Genomic DNA, 18,289 nt, shown 5'->3' with positions numbered 1-18,289 from the left:
TCATGATATGACTTTTGTTAAGTGCCTAATGCAATGCTTTGTATATAATAAACATGTATTAAATGAATACTGGGGAGAAATGTACTGCCAGATTAAACCACCAAATTGCTATGAACCCTTGAAGGAATTCTCTGGGAATGTTTCGATTGGAGTTTCTACACCAATCTTCATTAGAGTCTGACGCTGATCACGGAGTGTTTCTGTTTCTAAATATATATCCCATAGAACTCAATTTGCTTAGCTTCACCAAAAACATGCATTGTGTGGCGCTCATCAACAGGTGAGTTTTATTACATTAAGCAACTGTATTTGACAGTGATGGTAGGTTATTGTTAAATTGACTGTACACCTATTTTTGCTGTTCTAGCTGTAACTGGGCAGAAACATCTCATTAACCCCTTCATGACATTAAGCAGCAGCATCGTGAGTCTGTGTGGGTGTTAACAACTGATTTCCACCACACAAACATCCGAGGTAATTCATCTGTTTCAATGGCTCAACCTGTAAAACACTGTTAGCTTGAGTAAAATGTATTTATTGTCGGGTCCTTTGTGACACTTATGATCAGTCCATGAACAATTGAAACGTTCCCTGGTTACAGACATACCAACTGACACATTATATGGAGAGGAGACTATTGAAAGGCAACATGGTTTTCAAGTCATAAATAAGTCCCTTTGACCTCAATATGACATTTCCTAGTAATCTAAATTGTGGCAGTAAACCCGATTCAAAATAATAAAGTAAAATTAGGTCCAGGTCACTGTGTCCGCTTCTGAAGCCAGTTCCTCAGGTGTTCTACCTGTGCAGCAACGCTACTCTTGGCTGTGCCTCCGGGGGCGCTGTACTGCTCCACACTGCTCCTGTAGTCCCACACTGAGGAGACGTCACTTCCAAACAGAGGGCTGAGAAAGAAGAGAAAGAGAGAGCAAATTGAGAACATCTAAATGGCTAAAATCCAAACAATCCTGTTCCATTAAACAAGTGGTTTTATTCAGTCTGGTTTGTGTGAGTGAGAAGAAGAAGAAGAAGAAGAAGAAGAAGAAGAAGAAGAAGAAGAAGAAGAAGAAGAAGAAGAAGAAAAGTCACCTAACAGCACTTAGGTCGCCCACAGTGAGTTGATTCAGGGCGATATTTTTGGATTCAGCTGCAAACACAGCTTTACCGGAAATACCATGAGCCTCTCTGAACGGCACCTGCAACACAGAATAACACACGATTACACAACGACACATAAATTCATGTAAAATCACATAAAGTATTTGTTCTATTGTCTTGATTATAGTTATCCAACAAATAAAGCAGTCATTCATTTATTGTCTGTGGTTCTTGTGAAACGGAGTCACCAGAAATGCCTTGATATAGCTAGGAATTGTTTCTCAGAATTTGCATGAAGACATGATAAATGCAATGATTAATCAACAAATCAAATTTATAGTTGTGTTCCTATCTGATTTAATACTAATAACTTTTCTAAAATATTCTTGCAATTTGCATTTAGATGGAAGTAAAGCTAAACACCACTCACCCCCTTCCTCACAAGGTAGTAGGCCAGGTCAGTAGCCAACATGTCCGAACTGAGAGCGGCTTCCATCACACTCTGGTTAATCTAAAACATCAAAGAAAACAGAATCATTGTTATTTTGTCTTTTGAAAAAGGAAAATCACCTGTTGTCAGCTGACAATCTATTGGAATCAAAATCTGTATGAATACAACAATGCTGCTTTGTACAGGAGGAACATTGCAAGGCTATCAAAGCAAGATCAGAACCTATTTTGTGCAGTGCTGTGAAATTAATGAATCTGGGATGTTGTAAATATCACCTTCTTTTTACATGCATGCCCTCTGAAAATGGAACAACAAACAGTAACAGGTCCTGAACACTTTTTTCTTGGGTGTAACAATAAAGAAAGAGTTCAAGGTTTTTATATAAAGTAAAAGCAACCAAGTTGTTCAAAACAACGAACACCGTCTTAAGTGTCTGACCTTGAGAGTTGACATGACTCCAGTTGTCACCTGCAGCACAGCGTGAACCGTATCATAGCAGTCAAACATGGCCTCCTTGTCCTCCTGGTGAAGAAGGACAGCATGAAAAGTTAGAGAAGAAATATCCCGAGAATTCTTCCAATAAAGTGTAAGCACACAAAGACACACTTTCATACCTGCAGGTCTTTGTTGTAAGTGCTGGGCAGGCCCTTCAGTGTCATCATGAACCCTGCACACTGAAAGACAGAAAGTCAAAGGTTTGACAAGAAAGCTTTGATTTGGCAAAAAATAACATTAGCTTGAAGTCACATGAAGGTGCTGATCTTACAGACCAAAGCTTGTAGCTGATGGTGGACAGATTGAAGTCTGAAGTCAATGCACCTTGACACAATAATCCTTTTATAAAATCAGTAAAAAAAAATTAAAAAAGGATTTTTTTCAGCATAGAAAGAAGCAATATTGTTGCATCAGGAAGCAACTCCTTTTATGGAAAATGTGGTCTTTACTTACACTAATTGCAGTGATCACATGTTTGCAGAAATTATACGAAAATATCACCATTACATTTTATTTTAAAAAAAGGTTCCATTGCAGCATCATTCATTTTGTCCACATTATGAGGTTTTTGTTTTTTACGCCATCGAATCAAAACCAGCAGTAGCTGTGAGCTCTGCAGAGACGACATAACTGGCAGGGAGGGCCCTTCTGTAAACAGACAATTTCACAAAAGTGTATCTTTAGTCGGATGACTTACGTTGCCAAAGACTCGTCCTGCTTTACTCCTGATCAGCTCCAGACTGTCAGCATTCTTCTTCTGGGGCATCAGACTGCTGCCTGTGCTACATACACAACAAGTACAGTGAGTGAATATGAGGTAGAAGCAAATTACAACTGCACAATAAATGACAGGACTTAATGAAAGTACAGCTGAGCAGTAACACCAGCTCCATCCATCCATCCATCCATTATCCGCCTCTAAGCCAGGGTTGGGTCGCGGTGGCAGCAAGCCCGGCAGGCCGACCCGGGCTTCCCTCTCACTCGCAACACTTTCCAGCTCATTCTGGTGGACCCTGAGGCGTTTCCAGGCGTGCCAGGAAATATAATCCCTCCAGCGCGCCCTGGGTCTTCCTGGGGGCCTACTACTGTTCCAAAGGAACACCAGCTTTAAAGAGTTTAAATAAACTTTGCAAGGTCAGATTAAAAGTGGACAACTTCAGTGACAGCAATGATTTAATATTTTCATTTCACTTTGATAGTATGTAACATGAGGGTTTAACAGCAGTTCAATATAATTTATTTCTGCTAAAATGATCAGATGTACACATTCATCATGTGCAATAATCAATGTTTGACAGAAATCACTCACCATTATAATTCACCCAGACAAATAAACATTATATATTAATGAATGGCTTTTATGCACATGGAGATGTAAATAACCACAAAATAATGATTTAATCAAAGCGTGTGCAGCCTTAAGAACATGTACAAAGTGTAAATTAGGACCACGTAATAAAACACAAACTGACCTGTAAGCATCAGAGAGCGAGACGAAGGAGAACTCTTTAGTGCTGTACAGCATCAGGTCCTCGGCCATCTTACTGAGATGGGTCAAACACAACGAAGCCCAGAACAAGAACTCCGCTAAAGAAACACACATGCAAACATGAGGTCACTTAGGAAAGACAGAAAAAGGCAATTTCCTTTTGATGGATAAGAGAGCTGACACTCATGTATGGTTTACATACCCACAAAGTCCCGTTGGCCTGTGGCATCCATGCTGTTAACACTGATGCCATCAAACTCCAACTCTACCGATAAGGAAAATTAAGTTGTTTCAGGTTTTTTTTTAATAGACATGTCATTAATAAACAAGACATAAAAGCCAGCTGCCACATGAGTCCACGTTTGAGAGCAGAGAAATAATCTGGTAGTATTTCAGACAAGTAGCCTGACCTTTCCGCAGCAGCTCCCTGTCGATGTCGAATGGTGTTCCAGCGATGGCTCCACTGAACACAACAAGAACCATTCTCATTAACTGGTCCTCTGCGAGGGTGAAAATCTGTGTCAGATAGTTAGTGTGTGTTCACGGCGTACCTGCCGAGAGGTAAAACATTAACTCTTTTCTTGATCTCTAGAAGTCGGTCAACATCTCTGCTCAGAGCAACAGCATGACTGAGGGTTGGATCAACCCGCATGCCGGGAAACAAACACACGAGACCAATATGAACAATCCATTGTCTAATATAAAAATATAACGTGTAAGATTCACTTAATTTAAAGTCACCTGAGAATCCAGTGGCTCCATCTGATTGGCTGAGCTCTCTGCATGTGGGTGTAACCAGGAAACAGGACGTCAATTTCTCTGAGGTTCAGAAAGAGGATTAATGGCATCTTTAAAAAAAAGCACAGTTACAAGTGTTTGTTGGCGTGTCCCAGTATGTATCCGTCTTACGCTGCTGCCCGCTCCACCATGGTGGACATCAGCTGTAGGGCGTTGTCTGCCAGGGTTGAGATGGCATCTCTCAGCCACAACCTCATGTCAGTCACGACCTGGTGAACACACACAGCACAGTGAGCGTCTCACTTCATCAGGTACTACAGCGACTCCAAATAATATTTCCAGTTTTAATATTATAAAGACAAACCTGGTCATTTCTGCTCCGGCCAGTGTGCAGCTTCCCTGCAGGAGCACTTATCAGCTCCTGAAACAAGGAAAAACAAGCAGTGAAAGGACTACAACATCAGTCATCAGTCATCACCCAACAGTACAACAGTTATACTGCTACAGTTATAGCTCCTAACTAAAAGTATAAAAATTCTAAAATTGTCCTGGTTGATCATTCTTGTGATGTGATGTTAGCGCTTAAAGAAAAAACTGGCGTTTCTATTTGTATTCTTTTTTAACATCCCATGAAATGAGCAAAAGCAAGTAGCTGAATGACGGTGAACATTAACATCTTAAATAAGAAAATAAGAGCTTTACCGCAGCTCTGAACAAAAAATGACCTCAGTTGCAATTTAATAGACGTATACTGTAATTAGCCGACTGAAAAATACAAGAACATAATGTCTGCGTCCTTATTGAGTATGAGGACTCATACGTAGAACTGTCCCTTGTCACAAAACACTATACAGTATGTAGCAAACCCTTAACTGTCATACATTTCTTATATAAAATCCAATTTGACTCATTTAATGACAAACAAACAAGCTCTACCTCACCTTCAGTCTGCGCTCATTGGCAGTATGAATGTCCTCATCTTCAGGTTTGATCACAAAAACACCTTTAGACCACTCTACAGAAATCTGGAGGATAAAACATAGTACTTTTAAATAGTAATAGCACACGTATGGACCCCCTAAATTCTAGGCAGCATTCACTACTTGTCACTAATTGTAGAGCAAATCATCAGCATCGTGTTATGTGTTGTTGTATTGTATTGGTTGCCTAATGTCACTTGCATTGCCAAAGCAAAACACCAGGATAGAGGGCACCCTGAACCCTGACCCGACTGTGTGAGTGAAAGAATTACTGAAGCCGTTTGGCAGCTGACATCCATCACATGACGATAGTATTGTTCAGCACCAACTCAACATAATACAGAGAGGAATTCAACCCAATTGCACATTTTCAGCTGTCATCCGTTAGCCTACATCTACACTAACTGGCCGACAATGGCACGCATACCCACAATGCAGCAGTAGTCTATTTTCTTGCATGTGATATGTGATCAGAAAGTTCATAATCATTCAGCCTCATCATTTGCAGCGAACGCCAAGTGGCAGCTTGCAATATATGATGAACTTCCTTCAGTGTGTGTGTGTGTGTGTGTGTGTGTGTGTGTGTGTGTGTGTGTGTGTCTTTTTAAGTGAGAGAGTTCACCTGTTGCAGCCCTTGTAAAATCTGGTTCATCTCATCCGTGGTGACCAGCTTTGCCTTCTCCAGAGCCTTCACATAAGCCTTGCTCCCTCGGACGTCAGCATCCCACATCCTCTTGTCATAAGCGATGGACGCGTTGAACTTCTCCATCATGGGATCGGTGTCTCCAAGGAAGCGACCTCCCCAAAGTTTACTTCCCTTACGAGCAGAAGGGACACAAATAACGTGAGCACACTGCTACATGAATCAGATTCAACACATTTGGCAGCAGACACAATACAGTATGACACGTCAGCTCCGCGTATTTATCGGCATTAATGGAGAAGAGTGAGCCCAGTGTGACAGCTGGTTTAGCCTGCGCCTTTAGCGTTCAGCTGGGTGCTAAAACAACAACACACGCAGGCCCGGAGGGCAAGGTCCCTCCAGCTAAACGTTAACATTACCTCTGTGTTGGCCATGTTTGTCGCCTACGGGTATCTGTAGCGGATCTGCCCGGTGAAATATTTCGGCTGAGGGAAACGTTTGAATACCAGCGGACACAACACACAACGCTGCCGCGGCTGTTTACGTCAGGATGCGCGAGCGTGGCACGCAGCGCGCGCCGTGTGTATATCGCTTTAAAAGACGTGACGTCACCGAAGACGTCTACGCTCCTCAGTCTTGCGCTCTCGGTGTGTTGAAAGCTGTCCACAGGCTCGTTATCTGGTCTGGTGTACTGTCTTTAGGGGGTCAGTCGTTCCCAATTAGGAGAGAGGTACAGTCAGATTCAGACCAAAAGTGTTTCACATCATATGTACATTCCCATTTACAACTACTCTTACTACTTGTACACATTGGACTCAAAGGTCAAGTAAAAAAAATATAAAAGGTTAATGATAAATAATAGAATTTTGTTCAGAGATCATTATCAATGAACAGGTATGGATGTCAACTTTCGACCAGGAGGGAGAAGTTGCCTGTTTTTGCAAGTTTGGTCAAACTGGCCTTTATTCTGAGCGTTTCTAATTGAATATCACAGAGACGTCTCTGTAATATAAACTGAGGGTATGCGGGTTTTTTTTGTCTGTGTGGGTCTATCCTAAACTGTGTATGCAATGTATGGGACACAGGGTGTTTGTTGATAATGAGTGGTGTGCTTCTCGCTTCTCTGGATAAAACGTTGGGACAAAGCGGTGCCCTCCTGTAGGCGCTTTCTCGCCACAAAATATCTCACCAAATAGATGGCGTCAAAACAAGCCGCGGCCTCAGATTGGCAGAAATTATTCTACCTGAAGACATGGAGAGGCGCAAGAGGATACGTCTTGTGGGATAGCATCGGGTGCGGTAAGTAAACAAGCGCAACCCAACTCCGAGAGAACTTGAGGAGGCGGTAATGCACCAATAAGATAGATGCCAACCACCGTTAAACCACAAGAAGAAGAAGAGCGACATTGAGCTCGGCCCCTTTATTTTTCCCGGCTTCCGCATCACCATCCAATCACAGCTTTAAGATTTGGAGCTTTCGCTTCATTCCGCAGACTTCCGCCGAAGAGACAACACGTCCAAACCGACTGCTTGCTTACATCACTTTTTGGTAAATTTAATCAATACATATTGTAATATGATCATACTTGTTCTTAATAGTCTACGTTTTCGGTCAATTTAAGATAAACATTCTTTGAACTCTATATTTTAACAGAATATTAAAGTGTAACGTTCCCTGTTTTTCTTTTAATTGTGAGACGGTTAGATGTGACTATACAGAGAGAATATGAATAGGATAAATGTAGAAAAAACGAAACGAATGTAACAGGCGTCTTCTGACTACATTGTTTAACGTATCTTATGTTGTCCCCAAGTCAGCGGGGAAGTTTTTCCTATAACCAGTGTACAACAAGTGGCTACTATAGTCATATGTGTGTAACAAGTTTAGCTTTAAATATAATTATCTGATTGAATCAACTATGTTTTAACTTACTCACATTGGCGTACAGTAATGACAAAATGCTTAATTTGTGGTATTACTGGCCACGCAGTCGGATTGACGGACTCGTTTTGATTTTTAGTTCACCTGCGTTTTCCATACGCCAGACCAGCAGGTGGCGCAACGACCATTTAAGAGTCGACCTGCACGCCGACGTTCACCGATATCTCCCTTCAGGAATTCACTTCCATCTGCGTGTCCTGATACTCCGTCAGACGGGTTTTATAAATGCTCATATTTGTGGACCTCTTCAGCCAAACGTTCTTCAACGGGAACTATTGTTCGTGTTTCTGCTATGGCTTTTAAAAACAGCGGTATTATGCTATGAAACCGGAAATGCGAGACCCAGAAAGGATGTGGTTAGCGGACCAATCACAGCCTTCTGGGCTGCGTACGGCTCGCGTCGCTTTGACTGATAGTCAGAAATTTGGGGTGACGCACGCAAAATGGCCGATTTGACCACGCAAGATCGGCCATGCGTGTCTTGCGTGCTTGCGTCTCTGCGTAAAACCCGAGTATGAATCAGCCTTAAATAGTTTTAATATGAGTTGCTATATAAATATGTGATAGGACATCTTGCCAATTTAATTTGTACAAAATCAGCTTTTACTATTTTGTTATCTAATATTCTTTTTGGCATATGTATTGTCATTAATTTGGTTTAAGATGATACTTTCTTGATTTTAATATGATGCACAATAGCTTCCCTTTTGGTTTCTTAAGTTTCATTTTTGTATCACATAGTATCAATTATGTGTGGTTGTGGAGGAAAGTCAGACAGAGGACACGCTCAGGAATGTGGCGCACTAAAGAGAGAATTGCTTGAGTTTAATGCCTGAGGACTGTTGTTTATGCAGACAGGGTTCGGTTTAACCAACACATAGCAGATGGCGAGAGTGATATGGAAGAACAGAACGAGGTCTTGTCCAATAACGGGGCTGAAATAGGTGCTGACCAAATGGAGGGGGGCCTGACAGTGCTGACATTCCGAAATAAGCAGATCTCTTTGTAACTTGCACCAGCAATTCGGCTATTTTATGTTGACGGACCTCATAGCAGAGGGATCTCTCCTAAAGAAGGCCCAACTTGAAAATTGAGCAAGAAATAGGTGCACAAACATCGTAGACTTAATACAAAGGCGTAATGCCACAACCAAACATTGAAAAGACTAATGGCCATCTTCCATTTGCTTTTCTTGCAGGTAAGATATTACATCAACTTATTTTCTTGCCAGAAAATGGAACCTCCCCAAGATCAGCCTCTGACGACTTCAAATAATGGACAAATGGGTGAAGTTGTCGAGGTAATTCTCCTGAGTCTATGCTGAGTAACATGGATACGACAAATGTATCTCTTTTAAAGAAAATCAAAGAAAAATAAACGTCATGGCAAAAGTTTTACACATGCATTCTGTAATGCTTTGTTATTATTGATGACATTTTATATCTGTTATCTCAAGGAAGAAACAAGCAACCAGAATGGGGAAAGTAGGCATCCTCCTGATTTACAAACTGTTGCAGAGGTTTGTCATATTTTTTTCTTCTTCGTCTGTGTTGGATAACATACACAGAGGCTTATTTTTCTTGACTATCATTTTAATCTAACTTTTGTGGCACATCTTGTCAGCCCTGTATTAAACAGGAGAACTCAGGGTGTACACCGGCTCTCGCCCAAAGTCAGGACGCATCGGCTGCAGTCCCTCGCGACGCTCTTCATAAATGGGTACAGCTAATGGATGGATGCTTTAAAAGTGTTGCTATAACATAATAGAACATTTGTTTCTATAATTGAATTAAAATATATGTAATGGTCTTTCATTCCTAGGAAGAGGAGCCACATGAAACCCATTCTTTCAACTGGGTCTGGAATGGCAAATCCACATTAATTACCTGTAATAAAGCAAGAACTGTTGAGAGCTTGCTGAAGACTAGTTCACAGTTCAAAAAAATTGCACACAACAAAAACAAAGAGCTTGTTATTGTCAGAGATGGCAAAGCTATCAGTTCACACTTTCCATGCAGCTTAATCAAAAATGAACGGCTGACAATCAACTACATTAAAGCTGTTAATGAGCCGAAGCAATCGGTTAGTAATTCTGATCATCGCCAAAGAAAGAGACCATCTAGTGAGCTTGTGACGTTTACGTTACTGGGAATGGGAGGTGAAAATGTAATGAAAATCATGAGAAACCCAGCACTAAAAAGGGACATCACTGTTTATGCATACAAAGGGGAAAACGTGAAGCATGCTCTGAAAAGAGATGGACATTTACAGCCCATCCTATTCAAAAAGAACTGTGCACTTTCCAAACCGAACACGGACGTAACCATTGAAATGTCCAATCTCGTTGATGATCTTGATGGTGAAACTTTCAAGATCATACTGCTCAATAGGTCCAGTCCACCAGACAGTCAGCCTGGCAGTTTGGATGATGCTTACACAACGCCAAATGAATCTCAGATCTCTGATTTAGAAGGAAGCCAAGATCCTCCACAGCAGTCTAGCACAACTGAGTCAGTGAATGTTGACACACCAAAAAAGACAGCAGGGCGAGTTGCTAGGGAGGCACCCAATTTTCCTGTACGTGAAATACCTAGTTCACAAAAGATGCGGAGTCGCCTAGTTTTGCAATTTAAAGATTTTCTGAAGGTAAAAAAAAATCAAGCATCTGGGCTTTCTCCTATGAAGCATCTCAGTGTGGAGTTCGGAAAGAACACTAAGACATGCCTGGAAATGAAAACAATGAAGAAACTTGGGGAGCTCGGTAATTCTGTTTGCCAAGTGAGAGTAAATGGGAGACCAGAAGGAACTGGCTTCCTCCTATTTGACAAGTTTGTCCTCACAAATGGCCACGTACTTAAAAACATTTTTGATATGAGTACAGGGCAGCTTCATCAGACAGTCACAGTCCATTTCTCTTATGAAAGTGTAGGCCAGGTGGATTCAGGAGTGGAAGTGGAAGATGTTGCTGGATTTGAATACTGTTGTGATGTGTCAGGACACATGCATGACTGGGCTTTGTTGAGGATCAGTGCTGTTCAGAATTTGCCTGATGTTCTCTTAAAACACTTCGGATTCCTTCCCAAAAGTGGCGGAATTTGCATTATTGGGCATCCTGATGGTAATGTGAAAAGGGTAGATCCATGCTTCATAGTTCCAACTGAAACCCGCGACCAGGTTCTCGAAAAGCATCGCCGTAAAAATCCACATGGTGTTCTGCCGCATGACCATGAATACATTTTAGATCAAGAATCCATTGATTTTGTTACTGACCGTTTCTTTGATGATGTGAAAAAAGATGAACAGAACAGACAGGCTCTAACTTACAAGTCTTGTTTTTATTGTGGCTCATCTGGCTCTCCTGTCTTTGATGAGCACTGCAATGTTGTTGCAATGCATTCAGGCGGATATGCCTACCGCAATGTAAGGGGTGAACGCCACAGTGTCATAGAGTTCGGCTATCCTTTGTCCATCATTATTGAGCGCATCATTCTCCAAATAGTAGAAGGAAGAAGGTTTGATGTGTTGAAGGAATACCTGGCTTGCCCTTATAGACATCACCAAAACATGAGGGCTAATGTAAAGAAACTGGTTGAGAGTAGAAATTTGCACGCATTTATCAATGAAGCAAAACAGCAGGTCACAGATGTGAGTTTGAAGACGTTCTTTGAATTCTTGTCTCAGGGAGAGGTTCCTGTCCCAATAGACATTGATTGAGTGTACACAGATACAAAGCTGACAAGATGCAGTGCGAGCAGCTTCAACAGTGAGGTACCAGGTCAATGATCAGGGTACTTTTGTGGTTCAGCACTTAAGTAGTATAGGGATTAAAATGTATTCTATTCATTGTAACTATAATCAGTTCAGAATCAGAAACTTTTTTATTGCCACGTGAGTAGGTACAAATGAGGAATTTGTCCTGGCGGAAGGTGCATCACAGCAACAACGACAACAACAGCAACAGAGAACATTTAACTATACAAAGAAAGTATAAGATCAAATTTGGATAAACAAGTAATAAGTACAATGTAAGTAAATAAGTAAGGTGCAGTAAATAATTAGCAATGCAATTAAAAAAAAAGATAAAGGTAGCGATCAATAATAATAACAATAATAAGAGTAAAGGTGAAGTAAAGTGCACAAAATGAGGTTATGGTTGTTGAAAGTGACAGGTGATGGGTAAAGTGAAGAAGGAGAGAAGGGAAGGTCCTGGGGGAGACAGAGTCAGTCAGTGGGGGACCCGGGCTCTGTTGATGAGCCCGACTGCTGCTGGGTAAAAACTGTTTGTGTGACGGGAGGTCTTGGTCCTGATGGACCTCAGCCTCCTGCCAGAGGGAAGGGATTCAAAGTTCTCTTACCCCAAAGGTTTTGGGGTAAGAGAACTATGGTTTCTCCATAATTAATTTTACTCACATGTTTGGATCTCTATGTTTTTGTCTATGCTGTATTTTGTATAGTTTTTGGTTGGCAATTGCTAAATCTCTGTTCTGGGAATAATTTTTGTGAATTTTCATACTGCGCTTGTTCATAGTGAATGTGACTGTACCGTCTACTATTGCTATGTTAGATTTGAAAACCTGATTGTAATGTCTTATCGGCCGATATCTTATCACAGATATATCGGTTTTGGTTTGTATGTCATTGCACAAGTAACATAAAGTTGCAGCACAGACCCTTACTGATGCAGTACATCAGTAAGGGTCTTTGTCATTATCCTTATCAGAAATGTTGGTTTTGTTTAGTGTTGCATATCCATATCTATTTCCATGCTGCTGTGTCAGCTAATATTAAAATGGTTTTATAAACAGTATGTTATTGGATATTGTAATTTTCTGTGTGTATACCACTGTCTTGGGAATGTTTCTCTTGAACGTGAGAATTTAAACTTCTCACCGAGTTAAATTATGACATTAAAAAAATCTGTCTTAATAAATGAATAGGGATTATTTTTCAATATTCAATAAAGTGATTACTTTCATGTTTGGATTTTGATTTTGCTTTTATGTATCCTTTCTCTCTTCTAGAGTATTAATGTGTGAATATGAAGTCAAAGGGTCAAATTCTGAGTTCAACTAACTGAAAATCTGTTACCTTGAATGTATCTGATTTCGATAATGTCTTAATTTGATTTATAATAAGGGTATTGTTACATAACAATGTGCAGTGAGTTGTGAATGAATATCACACCCTGGTTTGCTGTCTTTCATTGTTTGGTTTTATACACAAAAGATTATAATAATAGTAACTTTATTTATACAGCACCTTTTAAAAACAAAGTTTACAAAGTGCTCTACAGAGACGCAAAGCATAGTCATACATAACGTCAATACTAGTAAACAAAAAAGGACGATACCACAAAGGCAATGAATACAACAAAACCAAACAAATAACCAAAAAGAGCAAATGGAATAGAAAACAAATAAATAAAATAAACAAACAAGAGAACAAAATAGCTGCATAAAAGGACAACACCACTTAAAAGCAATTCTATAAAAAAAAAGATGTATATTAAATACATTTGAATTGGTGTTAGATACATTCCGTCTCTCTTCCTCTTAGTTTGTGCTGCTCTTCAGTGAGAAGCATCGAACATGAGGGGGAGATATTTTGCAACGCTCAAGCCAGGGCGGAACCTTTGACACGTTTCACAGTTTATACACGGGAACCTTTGCGACGGACCGAAGCTAAGTGCCTGGCGAAATGGAAGTGTAAGGATTTTCTTATTAATTTTAAACTTTGAATATTGTACAGTCTGTTTGTTATTTGGCTGCTCGTTGTTTTGTTTTGTTATGGTTAAAGATAATAAGGTACGTCGTTGTTACGTTATGATACGTAATTGTAGCAATTTCCGGTTGATTTATTTATCGAGCTGTGGGACACAAGACACATTTCAGTACCCCTGAATTGTATTTGTCTTAAAAAATATATTAAAACAATAGCGATCTACTCTGAGAGGGAATAAGCCAGTTAAAATTAAAACATTAGTACACACAGATCCAACAACACTGGATCAGCCGATGTACAGCGAGGTTTTGTGTTGGTGTAGTTGTACATACATAATGTATATAGTTATGTACTCAATGTAGCCTACTTAAACTATTATTTGACAAATAGCTACAAGCTGACACAATTTTTTTAATCTGAATATAATAGACAAGCTTTAAGAGCAGTGCTGAAAAACAATTAATTATTGTTGGTTTCTCAAACGTGAGGGATTACAGATTTTTCTTGTGCGTTTCATGTTGTTATCCTCCTAGTACTACATTGTTTCCAAATGTAGCCAACTAGATAAATAGATCTAAATATTGTTTTACATAATTTAAAACAGGAAATTGTCTACCCTTCTTTTGCTTGTCTAAATTACAACTTCCTGTGAATTTTACTCAAAGCATAAATACTATGATCATGTTTATTTAACTAAAATGATCTAATTGTAAATCATTTATCTTCATTCAGTAAAGGTCACTGTGAGATCTATTCAAAAGATCGATTTTAGATTATTTGGTGTCATATACAGTTTGCATAGTCAAGATTTAATTTATGCTTAATCATGACTTCTTTTCTTCTTTTCAGGAAAAACGCAAATGCTGCAATGCTCAGTAACTATGAGGTAATGTGTTGTGTCTCATTGTTTAACATGAAATATTTTTGTTGCATCCAATCAAGAGATGAGGATAATTAAGTGTGGCCTCAGGTTTGTCTGTCTGTTTCTCAGGTGTTCAAACTCCTGACAGACCTGAAGGTACAGAGGAAGGACAGCGGAAAGAACAAGCACAGTGCCGGGCAACAGAACCTCAATACCATCATGTATGAGGTAAACGCACATCCTCTTTCTCTCTCTTCACTGACTTGTTTTAAACTGTTTCAATAGTGTGACCACAGTTTCCTCCTTCTCCATTTCCACACAGACACTGAAATACCTTTCAAAGACGCCCAGCAGCAGACAGAGTCCAGAGATCGTCAGAGAGTTCCTGACCACCATGATGCCTCACAAACTCACAAAGTCAGTGAGATCAAAGGCATATATATATATATATGTATGTATATCTGTGTGTGTGTGTGTGTGTGTGTGTGTGTGTGTGTGTGTGTGTGTGTGTGTGTGTGTGTGTGTACAGTGGTATGAAAAAGTTTGGGCAACCCTGATCATTTTCAAGATTTTCCTTTTGTATCATTGGTTGTTCGGAACAGCAATTTCAATTAAATATATCATATAGCAGACAAACACAGTGATATTTAAGAAGCGAAATGAAGTTCATAGGATTTACAGAAAGTGTGCAATATTTACTTAAACAAAAGTAGGCAGGTGCATCAATTTGGGCACCCTTGTTGTTTTATTGATTTGAATACCTTTAGCACTAATTATTGGAACACAAAATGTGTTTGGTAAGCTGATTGACCCTTGACCTACATCCACAGGTGAAGCCCATCATAAGAAAGGGTATTTAAGGTGGCCAGTTGCACGTTGTTCTACTCTTTGCATCTGCTCTGAAGACTGGCAACATGGGAGCCTCAAAACAACTGTCAGATGACCTGAAAACAAAGATTGTTCAACATCTTGGTTTAGGGGAAGGATACAAAAAGCTAGCTCAGAGATTTCTGCTGTCAGTTTCCACTGTGAGGAACATAGTGAGGAAATGGAAGACCACAGGCACAGTTCCAGTCAAGGCCCGTAGTGGCAGGCCAAGAAAAATCTCAGATAAGCAGAGGCGAAGGATGGTGAGAACAGTCAAACTCAACCCACAGACCAGCTCCAAAGACCTACAACATGGTCTTGCTGCAGATGGTGTCACTGTGCATCGTTCAACTATTCAGCGCACTTTGCACAAGGAGATGCTGTATTGGAGAGTAAAGCGGCATAAGCCTTTTCTGCGCCCATGCCACAAAAAGAGTCGCTTAAGGTATGCTAAAGCACATTTGAAGAAGCCAGCTTCATTTTGAAATAAGCTGCTGTGGACTGATGAAACTAAAATTGAGTTATTTGGACATAACAAGGGGCGGTATGCATGGCGGAAGAACAACACAGCGTTCCAAGGAAAACACTTGCTACCCACAGTAACATTTTGTGGTGGTTCCATCATGCTGTGGGGCTGTGGAGCCAGTTCAGGTACTGGCAATCTTGTTAAAGTTGGAGGACGCATGGATTCCAGTCAGTATCAGCAGATTGTTGCGAACAATGTTCAAGAATCAGCGACAAAGTTGAAGTTGCGCCGGGGCGGGATACTTCAACAAGACAACGACCCTAAACACTGCTCAAATTCTACCCGAGTATTCTTACAGAGGAACAAGTACAACGTTCTGGAATGGCCATCTCAGTCCCCACACCTGAAAATCGTTGAAAATCTGTGGTCCGTTTGAAAGCGGGATGTCCACGCTCGGAAACCATCAAACCTGACTGAACTGGAGATGTTTTGTAAAGAAGAATCGTCAAAAATACCTTCAACCAGAATCCAGACCCTCATTGGAAGCTATAGGAAGCGTTTAGAGGCTGTTATTTCTGCAATAGGAGGATCTACTAAATATTGATGTAATTTTTCTGTAATTTATGCACCTGCCTACTTTTATTTAAGTAATTATTGCACACTTTCTGTAAATCCTATAAACTTCATTTCACTTCTTAAATATCACTGTGTTTCTCTGCTATATGATATATTTAATTGAAATTGCTGTTCCGAACAACCAATGATACATAAAGGAAAAACTTGAAAATGATCACGGGTGCCCAAACTTTTTCATACCACTGTATGTATTTATGTGTTCTCATTCTTGTTCTTTTTATTTGGAATTTATAGATTACTTAAGATGTATACAGTATTTTTAAGATAAACAAATATAATGTATAATATAATGTATGTATGTGCTGTTCCTGTATATTCACTGTTGTTTTTTCCTCATCAGGGCAGAAAAACTGCAGCTGTTGAACCACCGGCCACAGACGGCAGTGGAAATTCAGCTTGTGAGTGTTTTACTTAATTGTGCCAATTATTATTATTACACATTACCATACCTCTCCATCTATTATTCATCTTTATCTCTTTTTCCTTACTAGTGTATATTTTCACCATTCTTTTACACAATTATTACGGTAAAAATGAGCCAGTGTGTCATATGCTAAATGTTGCTGAAAGGATTATTATTGTGATGTTCTACTTTTAATGTTACATATAGCAGTCTGAGAGAAATAATGTGCTGACATTAAATTATATTAACATTTTCTAAAAGACACCCAAAATACTAAAGCTGGCCCGGAATTTTGAATAAGATGACGACTGACAAACCGCTGAAGAAAATATGTGTTATTAATGGAGTTGGAGGTGAGATTGATTTGGTGGCTGCAGATAACGGGATTGACACAGTTAAGGCTTGGCAGGTTAATATGTATAGCATGTTAATAAATAAGGTAAAGGAAAAGGAAACCATTTGTAACAATTGCCATTTTTCTGTTTGTGTTCAGATGGTGGAGGAGAGTGAGGAGAGGTTGTCAGAGGAGCAGATCGAGGAGCTCATCCACATGGTTGCAGACGTGCTACCTGGTGACCCAGAGGAGGAGAACGCAGCTCCAGCAGATGCAGAGCTTGATGAAGCCGTTGAACAGTCATGACACAGTGAGAGGCCAGACGCCACTGGAGAACTGGAGCGAAGGCTAAAATGACCAGAGACCTGGACTGCTTGCTTTAACCTAAGCCGTTTGAACTGAGCAACATGCTGACAGAAGAAATTCACAATGACGACCATATAATTACCTCAATACCTTGGAAATGACTCATTAAATACATTAATAAATGGCAGGAGATTGTTTCTGATTTGCATTTAGGTGTATACATACAAATCATACACAGCTTCCTTAAGTACAGGTTTTTGAACATCAAAGTGTAGATGTCTTGTTTTGCATCCAACTGGTCTGATTTGTATTTCACATCAGAGGATGTTTCTGCAGAGACAGTCTGCTATTAGCCTGATTATATTTTGGGCTTCTGACTCAGTTAGTCGTCTACTGTGAAGCATAGAAATAAAGGTTTTAGCTGCTCTATGATTTCCCAAGCTGTTTTATAAATCGGTCATGCAGTTAAACTTTGGTAGAGCACAAACATCAGGTCAGACAGTACTATTAGAGCGGCTATGTAATAAAAAAGAGAGCAGAAGGTATGGACCAAGAGGTGATTGTTGTCACTTAACAAGGGTAGAGATGCAATCATGTTTTAAATGTGCTGATGGATGAACCAAATGTAGCATAACAGCTGAGATGTGTCTGCCTTTCTTCCGCCACTTAAAAATGACATGTTCAGCATGCAGGCCAGTTGACACCAAAACATGCGCTTGAAGGACATCTCAATGTTGATGTACATAGAAGGGCATATACACAGGGACCCTTTATTCTCATGTGGTGCAACATGACAGACTGTAAAGAGCTGAAGCAGAGGGGGGATGTGCTAGTTAGACTTCTGTACATATCTGTTTT

The 18,289-nt window shown here is 40.0% G+C and overlaps 3 protein-coding genes across 5 annotated transcripts; 2 read left to right on the top strand and 1 right to left on the bottom strand.

Moving 5' to 3' along the window:
• Positions 1-519: 519 nt before the first annotated feature.
• Positions 520-6,437, bottom strand: asl (argininosuccinate lyase). The gene is made up of 16 exons (XM_068601319.1): positions 6,314-6,437; positions 5,874-6,068; positions 5,213-5,296; positions 4,636-4,692; positions 4,443-4,540; positions 4,275-4,352; positions 4,085-4,162; positions 3,944-3,996; positions 3,736-3,798; positions 3,517-3,631; positions 2,742-2,826; positions 2,164-2,223; positions 1,988-2,071; positions 1,529-1,609; positions 1,090-1,196; positions 520-905 (listed from the first exon to the last, which is right to left on the bottom strand). Exons 1-16 carry the CDS (start codon positions 6,326-6,328, stop codon positions 761-763), a joined length of 1,398 nt encoding a protein of 465 aa, XP_068457420.1. The 5' UTR covers positions 6,329-6,437; the 3' UTR covers positions 520-760.
• A 929-nt stretch (positions 6,438-7,366) lies between these two features.
• Positions 7,367-11,724, top strand: LOC137803049 (serine protease FAM111A-like). Of its 2 annotated transcripts, none has more exons than XM_068601303.1 (5): positions 7,367-7,443; positions 9,035-9,136; positions 9,293-9,355; positions 9,460-9,555; positions 9,658-11,724. In XM_068601303.1, exons 2-5 carry the CDS (start codon positions 9,071-9,073, stop codon positions 11,548-11,550), a joined length of 2,118 nt encoding a protein of 705 aa, XP_068457404.1. In that variant the 5' UTR covers positions 7,367-7,443; positions 9,035-9,070; the 3' UTR covers positions 11,551-11,724. The 2 variants fall into 2 exon arrangements, with proteins under 2 accessions (XP_068457404.1, XP_068457405.1); XM_068601304.1 differs by lacking the exon at positions 7,367-7,443 and adding an exon at positions 7,998-8,052.
• A 1,751-nt stretch (positions 11,725-13,475) lies between these two features.
• Positions 13,476-17,628, top strand: crcp (calcitonin gene-related peptide-receptor component protein). Of its 2 annotated transcripts, none has more exons than XM_068601305.1 (6): positions 13,476-13,541; positions 14,407-14,443; positions 14,549-14,647; positions 14,742-14,836; positions 16,729-16,786; positions 17,285-17,628. In XM_068601305.1, the coding sequence occupies exons 1-6, from the start codon at positions 13,534-13,536 to the stop codon at positions 17,429-17,431; spliced, it is 444 nt and encodes a 147-aa protein (XP_068457406.1). In that variant the 5' UTR covers positions 13,476-13,533; the 3' UTR covers positions 17,432-17,628. The 2 variants fall into 2 exon arrangements, with proteins under 2 accessions (XP_068457406.1, XP_068457407.1); XM_068601306.1 differs by lacking the exon at positions 13,476-13,541 and adding an exon at positions 13,571-13,640.
• Positions 17,629-18,289: the final 661 nt, after the last annotated feature.

Source organism: Clinocottus analis, unplaced genomic scaffold (assembly GCF_023055335.1).
Source record: "Clinocottus analis isolate CAN_PGR_092001 unplaced genomic scaffold, fCliAna1.0.p SCAF_5, whole genome shotgun sequence".
NCBI lineage: Eukaryota > Metazoa > Chordata > Actinopteri > Perciformes > Cottidae > Clinocottus > Clinocottus analis.
Note: the sequence above shows the minus strand (reverse complement) of the source record. Positions and strands in the feature narration are given on the sequence as shown.